Source organism: Anopheles merus, unplaced genomic scaffold, assembly GCF_017562075.2.
Source record: "Anopheles merus strain MAF unplaced genomic scaffold, AmerM5.1 LNR4000940, whole genome shotgun sequence".
NCBI lineage: Eukaryota > Metazoa > Arthropoda > Insecta > Diptera > Culicidae > Anopheles > Anopheles merus.
The window spans coordinates 1,747-21,921 of record NW_024428520.1 but is presented as its reverse complement, the minus strand read 5'-3'; the positions used below and the strand labels follow the sequence as shown (position 1 = coordinate 21,921).

The 20,175-nt window shown below is 39.6% G+C and overlaps 1 protein-coding gene across 1 annotated transcript; it reads right to left on the bottom strand.

Annotated features, from left to right (window-relative positions):
* Positions 1-7,343: 7,343 nt before the first annotated feature.
* On the bottom strand, positions 7,344-15,454 carry LOC121603231. The gene is made up of 2 exons (XM_041931924.1): positions 15,382-15,454; positions 7,344-10,336 (listed from the first exon to the last, which is right to left on the bottom strand). The coding sequence occupies exon 2, from the start codon at positions 10,323-10,325 to the stop codon at positions 7,833-7,835; it is 2,493 nt and encodes an 830-aa protein (XP_041787858.1). The 5' UTR covers positions 10,326-10,336; positions 15,382-15,454; the 3' UTR covers positions 7,344-7,832.
* Positions 15,455-20,175: the final 4,721 nt, after the last annotated feature.

The following is a 20,175-nucleotide window of genomic DNA, read 5'->3' as shown; positions in this document are numbered from 1 at the left end:
TGCTTGAAATTTTGACGAAAATGCAAGGTCATCCATTATCGTTCTTATGTCATTGGGGCTTCATGAATAAGCAAACCAAAGCCCTGGGACACAATAACAAGGATCTTGGCGATGAAAAAGTTTCCTAATGGGTCATATTACCCTTTATACACATGCTCTAATTGACAGGTTTTCCCGAGTACAATGCATTCAGAGGGCATTTACTAGACTACCAAAAGTCCATCTTTCAACCTATGTACACATCTTGTAGACCATTTCAATACCTTTTCAAAACTGTCTTAATCATCACGCTAGGACACATGGTACGAAGTTATGGCCATTTGAAGGAACATTCAACTACATCACTTGAGCTTTCTCACCCGTCCTTATGGCCATGCTTGAAATTTTGACGAAAATTCAAGGTCATCCATTATCGTTCTTATGTCATTGGGGCTTCATGAATAAGCAAACCAAAGCCCTGGGACACATAACAAGGATCTTGGCGATGAAAAAGTTTTAATGGGTCATATTACCCTTTATACACTGCTCTAATTGACAGTTTTCCCGAGTACAATGCATTCAGAGGCCATTTACTAGACTACCAATAAGTCCAATCTTTAAACCTATGTACAGATCTTGTAGACCACTTCAATGCCTTTACAAAACTGTCTTAATCATCACGCTAGGACCCATGGTTACGAAGTTATGGCCATTTGAAGGAACATTCAACTACATCACTTGAGCTTTCTCGCCCGTCCCTATGGCCATGCTTGAATTTTGACGAAAATGCAAGGTCATCCATTATCGTTCTTATATCATTGAGGCTTCTTGAATAAGCAAACCAAAGCCCTGGGACACAATAACAAGGATCTTGGCGATGAGAAAGTTTCATAATGGGTCATATTACCCTTTATACACATGCTCTAATTGACAGGATTTCCCGAGTACAATGCATTCAGAGGGCATTTACTAGACTACCAATATGTCCAATCTTTAAACCTATGTATAGATCTTGTAGACCACTTCAATGCCTTTCCAAACCTGTCTTAATCATCACGCTAGGACACATGGTTACGAAGTTATAGCCATTTGAAGGAACATTCAACCATCACTTGAGCTTTCTCATCCGTCCTTATGGCCATACTTGAAATTTTGACGAAAATGCAAGGTCATCCATTATCGTTCTTATGTCATTGGGGCTTCATGAATAAGCAAAAAAAAGCCCTGGGACACAATAACAAGGATCTTGGCGATGAAAAAGTTTCATAATGGGTCATATTACCCTTTATACACATGCTCTATTGACAGGTTTCCCGAGTACAATGCATTCAGAGGCCATTTACTAGACTACCAATAAGTCCAATCTTTCAACCTATGTACAGATCTTGTAGACCACTCAATGCCTTTCCAAAACTGTCTTAATCATCACGCTAGGACACATGGTTACGAAGTTATGGCCATTTGAAGGAACATTCAACTACATCACTTGAGCTTTCTCACCCGTCCTTATGGCCATGCTTGAAATGTTGACGAAAATGCAAGGTCATCCATTATCGTTCTTATGTCATTGGGGCTTCATGAATAAGCAAACCAAAAGCCCTGGGACACAATAACAAGGATCTTGGCGATGAAAAAGTTTCATAATGGGTCATATTACCCTTTAAACACATTATTAATTGATAGGTTTTCCCCAGTGCAATGCATTCAGAGGCCATTTCTAGGCTACCAATAAGTCCAATCTTAAAACCTATGTACAGATCTTGTAGATCACTTCAATGCCTTTCCAAAACTGTCTTAATCATCACGCTAGGACACATGGTTACGAAGTTATGCCATTTGAAGGAACATTCAACTACATCACTTGAGCTTTCTCACCCGTCCCCATGGCCATGCTTGAAATTTTGACGAAAATGCAAGGTCATCCATTATCGTTCTTATGTCATTGGGGCTTCATGAATAAGCAAACCAAAGCCCTGGGACACAATAATAAGGATCTTGGCGATGAAAAAGTTTCATAATGGGTCATATTACCCTTTATACACATGCTCTAATTGACAGGATTTCCCGAGTGCAATGCTTCAGTGGCCATTTACTAGGACTACCAATAAGTCCAATCTTTAAAACTATGTACAGATCTGGTAGACCACTTCAATGCCTTTCCAAAACTGTCTTAATCATCACACTAGGACACATGGTTACGAAGTTATAGCCATTTGAAGGAAATTCAACTACATCACTTGAGCTTTTCACCCGTCCTTATGGCCATACTTGAAATTTTGACGAAAATGCAAGGTCATCCATTATCGTTCTTATGTCTTTGGGGCTTCATGATAAGTGCAAACAAAAGCCCTGGGACACAATAACAAGGATCTTGGCGATGAAAAAGTTTCATAATGGGTCTAATTACCCTTTATACACATGCTCTAATTGACAGTTTTCCCGAGTACAATGCATTCAGAGGGCATTTATAGACTACCAATAAGTCCAATCTTAAACCTATGTATAGATCTTGTAGCCACTTCAATGCCTTTCCAAAACTGTCTTAATCATCACGCTAGGACACATGGTTACGAAGTTATGGCCATTTGAAGGAACATCAACTACATCCTTGAGCTTTCTCACCCGTCCCCATGGCCATGCTTGAAATTTTGACGAAAATGCAAGGTCATCCATTATCGTTTTATGTCTTGGGGCTTCATGAATAAGCAAACAAAGCCCTGGGACACAATAACAAGGATCTTGGCGATGAAAAAGTTTCCTAATGGGTCATATTACCCTTTATATACATGCTCTAATTGACAGGTTTCCCGAGACATTGCATTCAGAGGCCATTTACTAGACTACCAAACGTCCAATCTTAAACCTATGTACAGATCTTGTAGACCACTTCAATACCTTTCCAAAACTGTCTTAATCATCACGCTAGGACACATGGTTACGAAGTTATGGCCATTTGAAGGAACATTCAACTACATCACTTGAGCTTTCTCACCCGTCCCCATGGCCATGCTTGAAATTTTGACGAAATGCAAGGTCATCCATTATCGTTCTTATGTCATTGGGGCTTCATGAATAAGCAAACCAAAGCCCTGGGACACAATAACAAGGATCTTGGCGATGAAAAAGTTTCATAATGGGTCATATACCCTTTATACACATGCTCTAATTGACAGGTTTTCCCGAGTACAATGCATTCAGAGGGCATTTACTAGACTACCAATAAGTCCAATCTTTAAACCTATGGACAGATCTTGTAGACCACTTCAATGCCTTTCCAAAACTGTCTTAATCATCACGCTAGGACACATGGTTACGAAGTTATGGCCATTTGAAGGAACATTCAACTACATCACTTGAGCTTTCTCACCCGTCCCTATGGCCATGCTTGAAATTTTGACGAAAATGCAAGGTCATCCATTATCGTTCTTATGTCATTGGGCTTCATGAATAAGCAAACCAAAGCCCTGGGACACAATAACAAGGATCTTGGCGATGAAAAAGTTTCATAATGGGTCATATTACCCTTTATACACATGCTCTAATTGACAGGTTTTCCCGAGTACAATGCATTCAGAGGGCATTTACTAGACTACCAATAAGTCCAATCTTTAAACCTATGTACAGATCTTGTAGACCACTTCAATGCCTTTCCAAAACTGTCTTAATCATCACGCTAGGACACATGGTTACGAAGTTATGGCCATTTGAAGGAACATTCAACTACATCACTTGAGCTTTCTCACCCGTCCCCATGGCCATGCTTGAAATTTTGACGAAAATGCAAGGTCATCCATTATCGTTCTTATGTCATTGGGGCTTCATGAATAAGCAAACCAAAGCCCTGGGACACAATAACAAGGATCTTGGCGATGAAAAAGTTTCATAATGGGTCATATTACCCTTTATACACATGCTCTAATTGACAGGTTTTCCCGAGTACATTGCATTCAGAGGGCATTTTACTAGACTACCAATAAGTCCAATCTTTAAACCTATGTACAGATCTTGTAGACCCTTTGAATGCCTTTCCAAAACTGTCTTAATCATCACGCTTGGACACATGGTTACGAAGTTATGGCCATTTGAAGGAACATTCAACTACATCACTTGAGCTTTCTCACCCGTCCCCATGCCATGCTTGAAATTTTGACGAAAATGCAAGGTCATCCATTATCGTTCTTATGTCATTGGGGCTTCATGAATAAGCAAACCAAAGCCCTGGGACACAATAACAAGGATCTTGGCGATGAAAAAGTTTCATAATGGGTCATATTACCCTTTATACACATGCTCTAATTGACAGGTTTTCCCGAGTACATTGCATTCAGAGGCCATTTACTAGGCTACCAAACGTCCAATCGTTAAATCTATGTACAGATCTTATGAACCACTTCAATACCTTTCCAAAACTGTCTTAATCATCACGCTAGGACACATGGTTACGAAGTTATGGCCATTTGAAGGAACATTCAACTACATCACTTGAGCTTTCTCACCCGTCCCTATGGCCATGCTTGAAATTTTGACGAAAATGCAAGGTCATCCATTATCGTTCTTATGTCATTGGGGCTTCATGAATAAGCAAACAAAGCCCTGGGACACAATAACAAGGATCTTGGCGATGAAAAAGTTTCATAATGGGTCATATTACCCTTTATACACATGCTCTAATTGACAGGTTTTCCCGAGTACAATGCATTCAGAGGGCATTTACTAGACTACCAATAAGTCCAATCTTTAAACCTATGTACAGATCTTGTAGACCCTTTGAATGCCTTTCCAAAACTGTCTTAATCATCACGCTAGGACACATAGTTACAAAGTCATGGCCATTTGAAGGAACATTCAACTACATCACTTGAGCTTTCTCACCCGTCCCTATGGCCATGGTTGAAATTTTGACGAAAATGCAAAGTCTTCCATTATCGTTCTCATCTCATTGGGGCTCTTTGAATACGCAAACCAAAGCCCTGGGACACAATAACAAGGATCTTGGCGATGAAAAAGTTTCATAATGGATCATATTACCCTTTATACACATGCTCTAATTGACAGGTTTTCCCCAGTACAATGCATTCAGAAGCCATTTACTAGACTACCAATAAGTCCAATCTTTAAACCTATGTACAGATCTTGCAGACCACTTCAATACCTTTCCAAAACTGTCTTAATCATCACGCTAGGACACATGGTTACGAAGTTATGGCCATTTGAAGGAACATTCAACTACATCACTTGAGCTTTCTCACCCGTCCCTATGGCCATGCTTGAAATTTTGACGAAAATGCAAGGTCATCCATTATCGTTCTTATGTCATTGGGGCTTCATGAATAAGCAAACCAAAGCCCTGGGACACAATAACAAGGATCTTGGCGATGAAAAAGTTTCATAATGGGTCATATTACCCTTATACACATGCTCTAATTGATAGGTTTTCCCCAGTGCAATGCATTCAGAGGCCATTTACTAGGCTACCAATAAGTCCAATCTTTCAACCTATGTACAGTTCTTGTAGACCACTTCAATGCCTTTCGAAAACTGTCTTAACCATCACGCTAGGACACATGGTTACGAAGTTATGGCCATTTGAAGGAACATTCAACTACATCACTTGAACTTTCTCACCCGTCCCCATGGCCATGCTTGAAATTTTGACGAAAATGCAAGGTTATCCATTATCGTTCTTATGTCATTGGGGCTTCATGAATAAGCAAACCAAAGCCCTGGGACACAATAACAAGGATCTTGGCGATGAAAAAGTTTCATAATGGGTCATATTACCCTTTATACACATGCTCTAATTGACAGGTTTTCCCGAGTACAATGCATTCAGAGGCCATTTACTAGACTACCAATAAGTCCAATCTTTCAACCTATGTACAGATCTTGTAGACCACTTCAATGCCTTTCCAAAACTGTCTTAATCATCACGCTAGAACACATGGTTACGAAGTTATGGCCATTTGAAGGAACATTCAACTACATCACTTGAGCTTTCTCACCCGTCCCCATGGCCATGGTTGAAATTTTGACGAAAATGCAAGGTCATCCATATCGTTCTTATGTCATTGGGGCTTCATGAATAAGCAAACCAAAGCCCTGGGACACAATAACAAGGATCTTGGCGATGAAAAAGTTTCATAATGGGTCATATTACCCTTTATACACATGCTCTAATTGACAGGTTTTCCCGAGTACAATGCATTCAGAGGCCATTTACTAGACTACCAATAAGTCCAATCTGTAAACCTATGTACAGATCTTGTAGACCACTTCAATACCTGTCCAAAACTGTCTTAATCATCACGCTAGGACACATGGTTACGAAGTTATGGCCTTTTGAAGGAACATTCAACTACATCACTTGAGCTTTCTCACCCGTCCTATGGCCATGGTTGAAATTTTGACGAAAATGCAAGGTCATCCATTATCGTTCTTATGTCATTGGGGCTCCATGAATAAGCAAACCAAAGCCCTGGGACACAATAACAAGGATCTTGGCGATGAAATAGTTCCATTCTGGGTCATAGTCCCCCAAAGTACATTTGAAGACTTTCCACAAAACCTTCAACTTCAGAGGCAATTTACTACATGTTCCGTTGCTCTGAGCGAGAACTTTGTTCAAGGACTTGCTGCGCAACTTTTAATTTCCTTTCCAACGGTGAAGAGATTAGGTCTCTAGCTCTTCTGGTTCCAAAGTTATGGCCATTTGAAGGAACATTCAACTACATCACTTGAGCTTTCTCACCCGTCCTTATGGCCATGCTTGAAATTTTGACGAAAATGCAAGGTCATCCATTATCGTTCTTATGTCATTGGGGCTTCATGAATGAGCAAACCAAAGCCCTGGGACACAATAACAAGGATCTTGGCGATGAAAAAGTTTCATAATGGGTCATATTACCTATTAATTTCGGATATGAAATTCGCGAAGTCGCGGAAGGTTAGTTGATCGGTTCAGACAAAAAACTCTGTACACGGGTGCACAGTTAGGCGTCAGAATTGTAAGTGTTTATTCAGATTCAAAATGAATTCTTATATACTAATTTCTTCAAGTTCTATTTTGGGAAGGTTATTTTCTCTTCCTTTTTCGCATATGTTCGTGTCGCTAGCCTTTTCCTTTTTGCCACGCCTACGCATTCTCCTAGGAGGTTTTCTGGTTCTGGTGTGCTGTTTTATGTCAAGCGATCCTGAAGGAAATGTGATCCCTTTTTTATTGCTTTCTCTGGTGAGAACAAATTGTTGCATTGATTGCAGGCGTTGTGGTTTTCCCTTTTTGGCGTAACTGTACCTAACACTTGACTTCAGTGGTGCATGTTCCGGATGTATCGCATCATTGACAAATAGTTGAACTTATTGCCTTTCGAAATCTTATCTGGTTCATGTTATTAACGCATCTATGTTTGAGAGATTTTTAGGTTTAACGATTTTACGGTCGTGAGAAAAATGGATGTGGAATTTTCCTACGCTTCTCGGAGTTGGTCTAGCTTGGCACACATGCATGCTGTAATCCTAAGTTAATCGTTATAGGTTCGAAACGATTTGAAGTAATTGACTGCTAAAAAATGCAAGTCAAAATACCCAGATGGCCCTACTTGAAGGGTTTAGGATTACATTAAGTTTGTCTCCTTGATGGTACGTCTGTTGTCGAGTATGTTTGAACTATCATATTTTATTCTATTTTATGGTTAGAAAGAAATATAAAAAATCTGGATTGTCGCGTTCGCAACATACCGGCCCTCGTAAAACTACAAGTTTTACAAAATAACGCGACATTTTCTATGATAGAATTTAGGAGATTATAAAGCAGAGATAAAAAAAAATATAAAATGTATAAACCTACGATATTTGTGTTACTTGCGTTCGTAATCACCGTCTTGCTGCCCGATGAGCGGTTGCTGTGAAGGCGGTGCGCATGCTGTAGTCATCTCGTGGTCTATTGTTGTTGGGATGTTGTTGTATCGCGGATACAGGAACATTGGTAGAGTACGATGTATTCTTTGCTCTACTACGGGTGATGAGAATGCTGGCGGGTTCTGGTCTGTGTTTGGTTCATCGATAGTGTGGTTTGGATTGTACGCCGGCTGTGGTGCTACATTTTCTTGTTGTCTCCGATGGCCGCGATGAGATAGCAGATTAGTCAAGGAATCCCAAAAGGATGCTAGCAACTGCCATCCTACTCCGTAGATTTCGAATAGAATTCTGCCATGGATTATTGTATCCATAATGAATTTGACTGCTCTGCCAAATACATAGATACCTATGGCTGTAGATGTAATGTTTCCGATCCACGTGGACCATGATACCAGTTTCGACCAATATTTTTGAAATGCATTATGAATTACCTTTTCTGATATGAGTGCGTCAAAGGTAAATCCTTGTAGATTAGGATGTTGACCGGCGATCATCTTGTACAAGACTGAAGATGCTATTTTCTTATCACCTTGTTCGTACACTAAGTTCTTCATCTTTTGGAGACTTTCGGCATCGTACACTCCACTCTTCATTAGACTTGGTAAGGGAGTGTATGCCCAATTGGTTACGATATCGGTGGTCAGTTGTTGTGGGGCTGTCGTTTCTCTCAAACGATGATCTGTAGTATACCACCTACCACCAATTGTAAATTTCGCTGGTAGTAATGGTGTGCAGTCTATTTGCGTGCCTCTTAGTTGTAGCATTCGTGTAACTGGAGCCATAAACATAGAGCGATTATTGTACTTCACTGGAATTTCTTGATAGCAATCTTCTTTGCTGTCATAAGTGACGTAGACCGGTTTGCATTCCAGAATGTATAGTACTTCGGCTGCTACGACTGCTGTGTAACCAGGACGTTTAACGAGATTCTTGACGAATTCACTTGGATTTAGGCGAGCAAGTGTTAATTTGGTCTCCAAAAGTGCTTTATCTAGTTTGCACATTTCGGTCATAACTGTAGTGTACACATCGTTCAACTTTTGACCGAGATAGTTTTCTACTAGCGTGATTTTTGAGTTGAAATAGGTGAACAAGTCGAGATTTTTTCCATCGATTGCTCTGCGTTTGAAAGGCGATTGATATCCTTGTAACTCAAGAATGAAAATCTTTGGGTGATCGGTTACGTAGCTATTAAAGCCGCATATTTGAGTAGCGTCGAGAGCCCTTATTGAAAACATATGCTCTTTCGATATTAAGGTGTAGACTGCGTTAGCTCGTGTTTTGACGTCAGTATTTTGATCAAAGGTTTTGTTTACAGTACCTTCGTAGATTATTTCAAAGTCGTTGCGCTCGCATTGTCTTGACAAATCGACACTCCACGTAAGGTAGCCGTATTCCGCATCTAGACACCAACCCGTCGTATATTTGCAGATGATCCCGTTACGCAGCGTTACCTGGTCGTTTTCGATGTCCGCCGTGGCTACGTAATCGTACATTCCGATTTCATATTCGTAATATACCAATGCGCTTTCCCAGGTGTAGCTCGATGTCCGGTAAGTTCCGCCGCTGCATTTGGTTCCCGTGACGCTGCCGACGATGAGTGCTTCCCCTCTGGTGGTGTGATTACGACGCAGTTCCCTGACCTTGGCATTGATAGATATAGAAACTTCTCCTAACGTTTGAGCTAATTTACATTCTACTGGTGTAAATTCCTTTATGATGTACGCGTACCCATATTCATAATCAGAAGTGTGAGAAAAGGCGCCACAATGTCGAATTGAGCGTTTGATTATTACTTTGCATTGACTAACATGTACTATAGTTTTCGGACTTCTTTGTAGTACTTGAATGCGTATTTCTTTTGTCGTTACATTTTTGGCCGGTGGGATACATGATGCTACGTCCATAAGGGAGTAGCTAGTAATGTTTATGTCATTATTAGCGCAGTCATACGCTATCAAACCCCTTGATGATTCCCCTATTGCTTCAGCTGAAAGAAATAAAATCATTAGTAGAGTAATGACAATATTGTTAAATTTTTTGATGGTATTCCCCGTTAATTTCTTTTCCGATCCCGGCCCTCGTTTAGAGTCTGAAACGCGCGTGTCGTTTGGTGGTAAATCATTATAAGGACGTTTAAAAGATTTAACATCGCGATCGTTTTTCTTGTTTTCATTTACCTGATTATGACAGGTACTTAATGGTTTTTTAGGGTTTCGTTCATGCATGATACCTACAAATTCAGGTGTTTTGGCGGAATTATCTATTGAAGTCTTAAGATTTTCTTGTTTATAAACGTCAAGGATTGCTACTCCTGTAACTGGACGACAATATATACCTTGTGCTGTTTTTATTTTAACAGATCGTATTTGTCCGTCCTTGCCGGGTTGTAATTCTATTACTCGTCCCTTTAGCCAGGTACCGGGTTTCATCGAATTAGAATCTGTAATTACAACGATATCATCGATTTTAATCGGTTCTGTCAATTTATTCCATTTTGGTCTTTGGGAAATGAGTGGTAAATATTGCTTTACCCATTTGTCCCAAAAAACCTTGCCATAGTAGAGCGCAAGTCTGTAATGTTTACGTTCTAAGCTATGGGTTGGGGTTTCTATCGGTATGGAGTAATTTCCTGCTCTACCGATAAGAATATGAAACGGTGTTAACGGTTCATCGTTTTCTTCATTTAGAGGAATGTTCGTTAAGGGGCGAGAATTTAGAATAAATTCGGCTTGTATTAAGGCACTTCTTAAGACTTCAATGGTCGGTGCACGATTTTTTCTACAATGTATCATATCCTTCAAATTGGATTTGATTATGCGGATTAATCGTTCCCAAGACCCTCCAAAGTGCGGGGCGCTTGGTGGATTAAAGTGCCACATTATTTGTAGTTTCATTGCCTCTCCCTGTTGCATGCGGGCGTTAATTTGTTTTATCAACGATCGCAGTTCGTTGTCTGCTCCCACAAAGTTTGTTCCATTGTCGCTGTAGACATGAGTCACCATTCCTCGTCTCCCTTGAAAGTTTAGGAAGCACATGATAAAGGAATCGGTATCTAGCTTTTCAGCTAACTCGATATGGCTTGCTCTTGTGGTCATGCATGTGAAGATTACACCCCAGCGTTTTTCTATTGATCTTTTTACTGCTACTTCGAATGGTCCGAAGTAGTCTATACCCGTATGTGTAAATGGATAGACGTACGCTTCCGTTCTACAGGTAGGCAACGGTGCCATTAGCGGTGCTATCGGTTTAGCCTTAGCATTTTTACAGTATTGGCATCTAGCCTTTACGTAACGAAATGCTGTATTCAAACTGGGTATGAAATATTTTGTTGAATTGCCGATAAAACTATTTTATCTGACTGGTGGTTGTAAACTTCATGATACCATTGTATTATTAGACGAGTGATGTGATGATCTTTTGGTAATATAATTGGCATCCTCGTTGATTTCGGGAGATGCTCGGTGTATTCCAGTCGGCTCTTGAAGCGCATTACGCCGTTTTCGTCCAAAAAGGGCGTTAGCTTCGAGAGAGGTCCAATTGTTGTCAATTGTCCGTTTTTCTTTATATCTTTTATTTCGTCTGGATAGATATCTTTTTGAGCCTTTCGGTACAAAATATTCTCGGCACGAATTCGATCTTTCATCGTGTATGCCTTGGAAAATGACCTTTTTCTCAATCCAAAATCGACTATTTTCATGATGGTCGAAATTCTAAATATGAGTTTCCACCAATTGGAGAATTTTTGTTCTTGAATGTAGTCCTTTTCATCTATATGAATGTTGACGAAATGTTTTTCTTCGTCTGTCTCTACCGCTACATTCCTGGGCCATTCCTTTTTGTCATGCGTTAGGAATGGTGGTCCTTGTAACCATATGGAATTTTTGGTTATGACCTTTGTGGCCTCATCTGCTGGGTTCAGCTCTGATGGTACCCATCTCCATTGGTTCATTGTCGTTATATCGAGGATTTCTCCGATACGATGGGCGACAAATGGTTTGTATTTACGGTGAGAGGAATTTATCCATGCTAACACCGTTTTTGAATCAGTCCAAAATGTTGTTTCGGATATTTTGATTCTCAGTTCACTTTTGATTGTATCCAACAGCCTAACCCCCAATAATGCTGCTTGTAATTCTAAACGAGGTATTGATAATATTTTAATTGGCGCAACTCTAGCCTTTGCGGTGAGAATTTGGACATATGGTTTCCCATTGTTTATGCTTCTGGCGTAAATAACTGCGACAAATGCCTTGTCGGAGGCGTCTACAAATGTGTGTAGCTCTATTTCTGAAGTGGGCGTTTTCATAATCCATCTAGGAATACGAACATGTTTGGTTAAGTCAACATATTTTAGCCACGTTGTCCACATTTCAAACAAATTGTCTGAAATTGGTACGTCCCATTCATTTGTTTCTTTTGTCACTTCTTGCATAAGAATTCTCCCTTGTATGGTTATGTTGGATAAGAGACCCAATGGATCGAAGAAACTCATAACAAATGATAATACTTCCCGTTTTGTTGGGTGTCTGAATTTTAGACGAACGTCAGAAGGTATTTTGTCCAGTTTTGCATGAAAGCCAATGTTATCTTTAGTTGTGTTCCAATAAATTCCGAGTATTTTCGATTCCTCGTTTCTACTATCCATTACCTTTATATTGTCTGCGTCAATCCTATCTTCTGATATGGTACTGAGCAATTCTTTGTTATTTGAGCAAAACTTGGTAATAAAGAATCCTCCTTCATCATGAGCCTTTATTACCTGTTGTACTGTCTCTATGGCAGTGCTCATTGAATTAAAGCTGTCATTATAATCGTCAACATAATGCTGTTGCACGATTGGAGTTAACGCTAAAGGGTATTTGTCCTTTAGCCTCTCTGCATTGGAATTTTTTGCGGCCTGCGCGCAAGAAGGTGAACATGTTGACCCGAAGGTCATTACTTGCATAACGTAAGTATCTGGCTTACGGTCTTCGCAATCGCGCCAAAGAAATCTTTGGGCATGTTGATCTTCTTTACGAATTCTTACTTGATGAAACATTTCTTTAATGTCACCACAGATTGCGTATTTTCCTTCACGGAACCTAATTAGGATTCCAAATAGTGAAGTGGTGCTGTCCGGACCCGATAGTAAGGCGGAGTTAAGAGATTGTCCTCTAACCTTTGCTGCTGCATCGAACACCAATCGGGGTTTCGGCGGATCCTTGTTTTTGTTTATTACCACGAAGTGTGGGAGATAAAATGTATTTGATGGATGCATTTCTATTTCCCATGGTTCTAGTTTCCTAGCGTAACCTTTTTCTACATAGCTCTTGAAAGTTGTTAACGCCCATTCCTTTAGTTCTGGTTCCTTTTTCAACTTTCTTTCTAAGCCAATGAGCCTTGACATTGCGTTGTCCAAGCTAGCGGGAAATTTATGGTTATCCTTTTTCCATAGCAATCCTACCTCGTAACGTCCTTCTTTGAACTTCAGAGTATTTTTCAGGATTTGCTTTGCCCTTGTTTCTTCCTCAGATTCAGGTAGCGCCTTTACGGGCTTTACACCAAAATCTTCAATGGAAAAATAATTTGACATCATTCGTTGAATTTCCGAATCTTCTTGAATAACCATCGAGAAATTTTGATTTTTGTTTTCCATCCTTTTACCGTGTATAAGCCAGCCAAGTGGGGTTTTTACGGCTATAGGTTCTCCCTGCTTCCCGTAGCGATGCTTTGTACCCATTAATAGTTTGTTATGTCTTATGCCGATCACAATGGTCGGCTGTACGTTTTCAAACTTATCGATTGGTAAATTTTTCAAATAAGGGAACTTGAGACACAATTCATTGTAATCTAACGTTTGTAATGGTAGCATTAGATTTTTAATCGTCCTAACGTCTTTTAGGGCGAAAGTCTTTTTGGTTGTCCCTCTTATCTTTAGATTTACCTTTTGACTTCCTTCATGGTCAGCCTTTGTACCTTGCGTCCAAACTAGTTGAAGAGGAGTTTCTTCTCCCGTTAGCGACAATTGTTTGGCTATTTTTGCATCTAATAGGGTGAGAGATGAGCCTGTATCTAAGAAAGCATACGTTTCCACGGTTTTTTCTTTATTTATTAGTGTTACTGGTAACACTTGGTAATGCGTGGAAGATGCGCTTTGTACCTCGTGGTGATTATTTGCTACTTCTCTTTCAACTGCTGGTGTTGATTCTGTAGAATGAAGCATTTTATGATGTTTAGCTGTACATCCGTTAATACCACACGTTTGCGCACTTCTACAAACGTTTATACCGTGATTGTTAGAATTCAAACATCCGGCACAAAGTCGTTTGTTACGAACTATCTGTTGACGCTCTGTTATAGTTTTGTTTACTAAGGCGTAACATTTAATAGTTTCGTGGGATTTATTGCATATTAAGCATTTTATAGATGATTTGTTTTGATTTGGTTTATTATTGTCCTGCCATTTTGGCTTAGATTTATGTTCAAATTTTTGCTCATGTTTGTTTAGATGTCCTTTGTTATTAATCGATTGTGCGGCACTCATGAGACTGGCTCTTTTGGCAAAGGGTTTTAACCATTCACACAATTCATCTAAGGTTTGATTTTCTAAATCTACCTTTTGTGCTATAATATAATCTGTCCTTTTGACTTGGATGTCGTAGGGGAGTTTGGACACTAATTCCAAAACCAGTCTATGATCGTTTAGATAAGACGGTTTATTCATGAGTTTTACCGTGTGCACTAGATTTTCTAATGCATTGGTCAATTCATAAATCATGGTTTTGACTCTTTTTAATTTTCTGTAGATTATTTAGGAGTTCAAGATAAACTAAATCATTTCTTCCATATTCCTCTTCTAACCTCGACATAATTTCTTTAACGTTATTGGATTCCATCATTAGCTGTTGAACGTGCTGCAACGCCTTTCCGTTCAAAGCATGTGTTAAACGGTTTAGATTTTCTAAATCCGTAAAACTGCCCTCTTCGTTTGTTTTATCAAACGTTTGTTTGAATTTCGTCCATTCTTTTGGATCGCCTCCAAACTTGGGCAACTGCATCAAGGATTGCCTTCTGATAAGGGTTTCCACGTGCGATGGTTCCTTTTTATCATCAACTAATATTTTGATGACGTTAAAAATGTCTTTCATCTGATCCTTTTGGCTGATGATAAAATCTTTTATGGAGGTTTCAATGCTTGTTTCTTGTTCCTTTCCCTCCTTGCCCTTGTCGGTTTCCTTTGTCAAGCTTGTAAGACGATTAATTTCGTACTTGATGCTTTGGCATTTCGGACATAACCAATATTCTTCTCGTTTAGGCAGTCGTTGTAATTTAACACACGACAAATGGAACCAACGATCGCATTCATTGCATTGTGTCATCGTTGGTTCGCTCGTGTCCACCCCGGTACACAATCGGCATGCGCCGTTTGGATTGGTCACAAATTTTACAGGCATTTGGACGATGATTTCCTTGCCTTTTGTTAGTTTTAATAAGGAATTGGCTTACCTGGATAAGTTCCTTTATTTCCTTTTGAAGTGACGCAGGGTGACGTTCTCCTTGTCTGGACCTTGGCTGCGCTGTGATGAATTATTGCAAGCACAATTGTTCAGTAATTTGATAAACAAACACTGCTGGTTCAGATTACGAGTTTTTTGTTTTGTTTAATTAACGAGTTTAACGGACGAGGAGGAAATTGTTCTTTCACAAGAACGGTAAGAAATGCGATTTGACGTTACAATTTAACACCCTTTTGTGTAAACTCATTCACTAACTTTTTTGTTCACTTCGTTCACTGGAGTAGATATAAAAAAATAAAGTTTTGGAGTTTTCCTATTTCTTTACACTACTCCTCTCTGGAGCCACCATTATTAATTTCGGATATGAAATTCGCGAAGTCGCGGAAGGTTAGTTGATCGGTTCAGACAAAAAACTCTGTACACGGGTGCACAGTTAGGCGTCAGAATTGTAAGTGTTTATTCAGATTCAAAATGAATTCTTATATACTAATTTCTTCAAGTTCTATTTTGGGAAGGTTATTTTCTCTTCCTTTTTCGCATATGTTCGTGTCGCTAGCCTTTTCCTTTTTGCCACGCCTACGCATTCTCCTAGGAGGTTTTCTGGTTCTGGTGTGCTGTTTTATGTCAAGCGATCCTGAAGGAAATGTGATCCCTTTTTTTATTGCTTTCTCTGGTGAGAACAAATTGTTGCATTGATTGCAGGCGTTGTGGTTTTCCCTTTTTGGCGTAACTGTACCTAACACTTGACTTCAGTGGTGCATGTTCCGGATGTATCGCATCATTGACAAATACTTGAACTTATTGCCTTTCGAAATCTTATCTGGTTCATGTTATTAACGCATCTATGTTTGAGAGATTTTTAGGTTTAACGATTTTACGGTCGTGAGAAAAATGGATGTGGAATTTTCCTACGCTTCTCGGAGTTGGTCTAGCTTGGCACACATGCATGCTGTAATCCTAAGTTAATCGTTATAGGTTCGAAACGATTTGAAGTAATTGACTGCTAAAAAATGCAAGTCAAAATACCCAGATGGCCCTACTTGAAGGGTTTAGGATTACATTAAGTTTGTCTCCTTGATGGTACGTCTGTTGTCGAGTATGTTTGAACTATCATATTTTATTCTATTTTATGGTTAGAAAGAAATATAAAAAATCTGGATTGTCGCGTTCGCAACATTACCCTTTATACACATGCTCTAATTGACAGGTTTTCCCGAGTACAATGCATTCAGAGGGCATTACTAGACTACCAATAAGTCCAATCTTTAAACCTATGTACAGATCTTGTAGACCACTTCAATGCCTTTCCAAAACTGTCTTAATCATCACGCTAGGACACATGGTTACGAAGTTATGGCCATTTGAAGGAACATTCAACTACATCACTTGAGCTTTCTCACCCGTCCCTATGGCCATGCTTGAAATTTTGACGAAAATGCAAGGTCATCCATTATCGTTCTTATGTCATTGGGGCTTCATGAATAAGCAAACCAAAGCCCTGGGACACAATAACAAGGATCTTGGCGATGAAAAAGTTTCATAATGGGTCATATTACCCTTTATACACATGCTCTAACTGACAGGTTTTCTCGAGTACAATGCATTCAGAGGGCATTTACTAGACTACCAATAAGTCCAATCTTTAACCTATGTACAGATCTTGTAGACCACTTCAATGCCTTTCCAAAACTGTCTTAATCATCACGCTAGGACACATGGTTACGAAGTTATAGCCATTTGAAGGAACATTCAACTACATCACTTGAGCTTTCTCACCCGTCCTTATGGCCATGCTTGAAATTTTGACGAAAATGCAGGGTCATCCATTATCGTTCTTATGTCATTGGGGCTTCATGAATAAGCAAACCAAAGCCCTGGGACACAATAACAAGGATCTTGGCGATGAAAAAGTTTCATAATGGGTCATATTACCCTTTATACACATGCTCTAATTGACAGGTTTTCCCGAGTACAATGCATTCAGAGGCCATTACTAGACTACCAATAAGTCCAATCTTTAAACCTATGTACAGATCTTGTAGACCCTTTGAATGCCTTTCCAAAACTGTCTTAATCATCACGCTAGGACACATGGTTACGAAGTTATGGCCATTTGAAGGAACATTCAACTACATCACTTGAGCTTTCTCACCCGTCCTTATGGCCATGCTTGAAATTTTGACGAAAATGCAAGGTCATCCATTATCGTTCTTATGTCATTGGGGCTTCATGAATAAGCAAACCAAAGCCCTGGGACACAATAACAAGGATCTTGGCGATGAAAAAGTTTCATAATGGGTCATATTACCCTTTATACACATGCTCTAATTGACAGGTTTTCCCGAGTACAATGCATTCAGAGGGCATTTACTAGACTACCAATAAGTCCAATCTTCAACCTATGTACAGATCTTGTAGACCACTTCAATGTCTTTCCAAAACTGTCTTAATCATCACGCTAGGACACATGGTTACGAAGTTATAGCCATTTGAAGGAACATTCAACTACATCACTTGAGCTTTCTCACCCGTCCCCATGGCCATGCTTGAAATTTTGACGAAAATGCAGGGTCATCCATTATCGTTCTTATGTCATTGGGGCTTCATGAATAAGCAAACCAAGCCCTGGGACACAATAACAAGGATCTTGGCGATGAAAAAGTTTCATAATGGGTCATATTACCCTTTATACACATGCTCTAATTGACAGGTTTTCCCGAGTACAATGCATTCAGAGGGCATTTAGTAGACTACCAATAAGTCCAATCTTTAAACCTATGTACAGATCTTGTAGACCACTTCAATGCCTTTCCAAAACTGTCTAATCATCACGCTAGGACACATGGTTACGAAGTTATGGCCATTTGAAGGAACATTCAACTACATCACTTGAGCTTTCTCAACCGTCCCCATGGCCATGCTTGAAATTTTGACGAAAATGCAAGGTCATCCATTATCGTTCTTATGTCATTGGGGCTTCATGAATAAGCAAACCAAAGCCCTGGGACACAATAACAAGGATCTTGGCGATGAAAAAGTTTCATAATGGGTCATATTACCCTTATACACATGCTCTAATTGACAGGTTTTCCCGAGTACATTGCATTCAGAGGGCATTTACTAGACTACCAATAAGTCCAATCTTTAAACCTATGTACAGATCTTGTAGACCACTTCAATGCCTTTCCAAAACTGTCTTAATCATCACGCTTGGACACATGGTTACGAAGTTATGGCCATTTGAAGGAACATTCAACTACATCACTTGAGCTTTCTCAACCGTCCCATGGCCATGCTTGAAATTGGACGAAAATGCAAGATCATCCATTATCGTTCTTATGTCATTGGGGCTTCATGAATAAGCAAACCAAAGCCCTGGGACACAATAACAAGGATCTTGGCGATGAAAAGTTTCATAATGGGTCATATTACCTTTATACACATGCTCTAATTGACAGGTTTTCCCGAGTACAATGCATTCAGAGGGCATTTACTAGACTACCAATAAGTCCAATCTTTAAACCTATGTACAGATCTTGTAGACCACTTCAATGCCTTTCCAAACCTGTCTTAATCATCACGCTAGGACACATGGTTACGAAGTTATGGCCATTTGAAGGAACATTCAACTACATTACTTGAGCTTTCTCACCCGTCCTTATGGCCATGCTTGAAATTTTGACGAAAATGCAAGGTCATCCATTATCGTTCTTATGTCATTGGGGCTTCATGAATAAGCAAACCAAAGCCCTGGGACACAATAACAAGGATCTTGGCGATGAAAAAGATTCATAATGGGTCATATTACCCTTTATACACATGCTCTAATTGACAGGTTTTCCCGAGTACAATGCATTCAGAGGGCATTTAGTAGACTACCAATAAGTCCAATCTTTAAACCTATGTACAGATCTTGTAGACCACTTCAATGCCTTTCCAAAACTGTCTTAATCATCACGCTAGGACACATGGTTACGAAGTTATGGCCATTTGAAGGAACATTCAACTACATCACTTGAGCTTTCTCACCCGTCCCCATGGCCATGCTTGAAATTTTGACGAAAATGCAGGGTCATCCATTATCGTTCTTATGTCATTGGGGCTTCATGAATAAGCAAACCAAAGCCCTGGGACACAATAACAAGGATCTTGGCGATGAAAAAGTTTCATAATGGGTCATATTACCCTTTATACACATGCTCTAATTGACAGGTTTTCCCGAGTACAATGCATTCAGAGGCCATTTACTAGACTACCAATAAGTCCAATCTTTAAACCTATGTACAGATCTTGTAGACTACTTCAATGCCTTCCAAAACTGTCTTAATCATCACGCTAGGACACATGGTTACGAAGTTATGGCCATTTGAAGGAACATTCAACTACATCACTTGAGCTTTCTCACCCGTCCCCATGGCCATGCTTGAAATTTTGACGAAAATGCAAGGTCATCCATTATCGTTCTTATGTCATTGGGGCTTCATGAATAAGCAAACCAAAGCCCTGGGACACAATAACAAGGATCTTGGCGATGAAAAGTTTCATAATGGGTCATATTACCCTTTAAACACATTATTTAATTGATAGGTTTTCCCCAGTGCAATGCATTCAGAGGCCATTACTAGGCTACCAATAAGTCCAATCTTTAAACCTATGTACAGATCTTGTAGATCACTTCAATGCCTTTCAAAACTGTCTTAATCATCACGCTAGGACACATGGTTACGAAGTTATGGCCATTTGAAGGAACATTCAACTACATCACTTGAGCTTTCTCACCCGT

What these genes read in the sequence shown, in the direction of transcription:
- LOC121603231 (XM_041931924.1), bottom strand. Translation starts at nt 10,325, where the DNA reads ATGAAACCCGGTACCTGGCTAAAGGGACGAGTAATAGAATTACAACCC.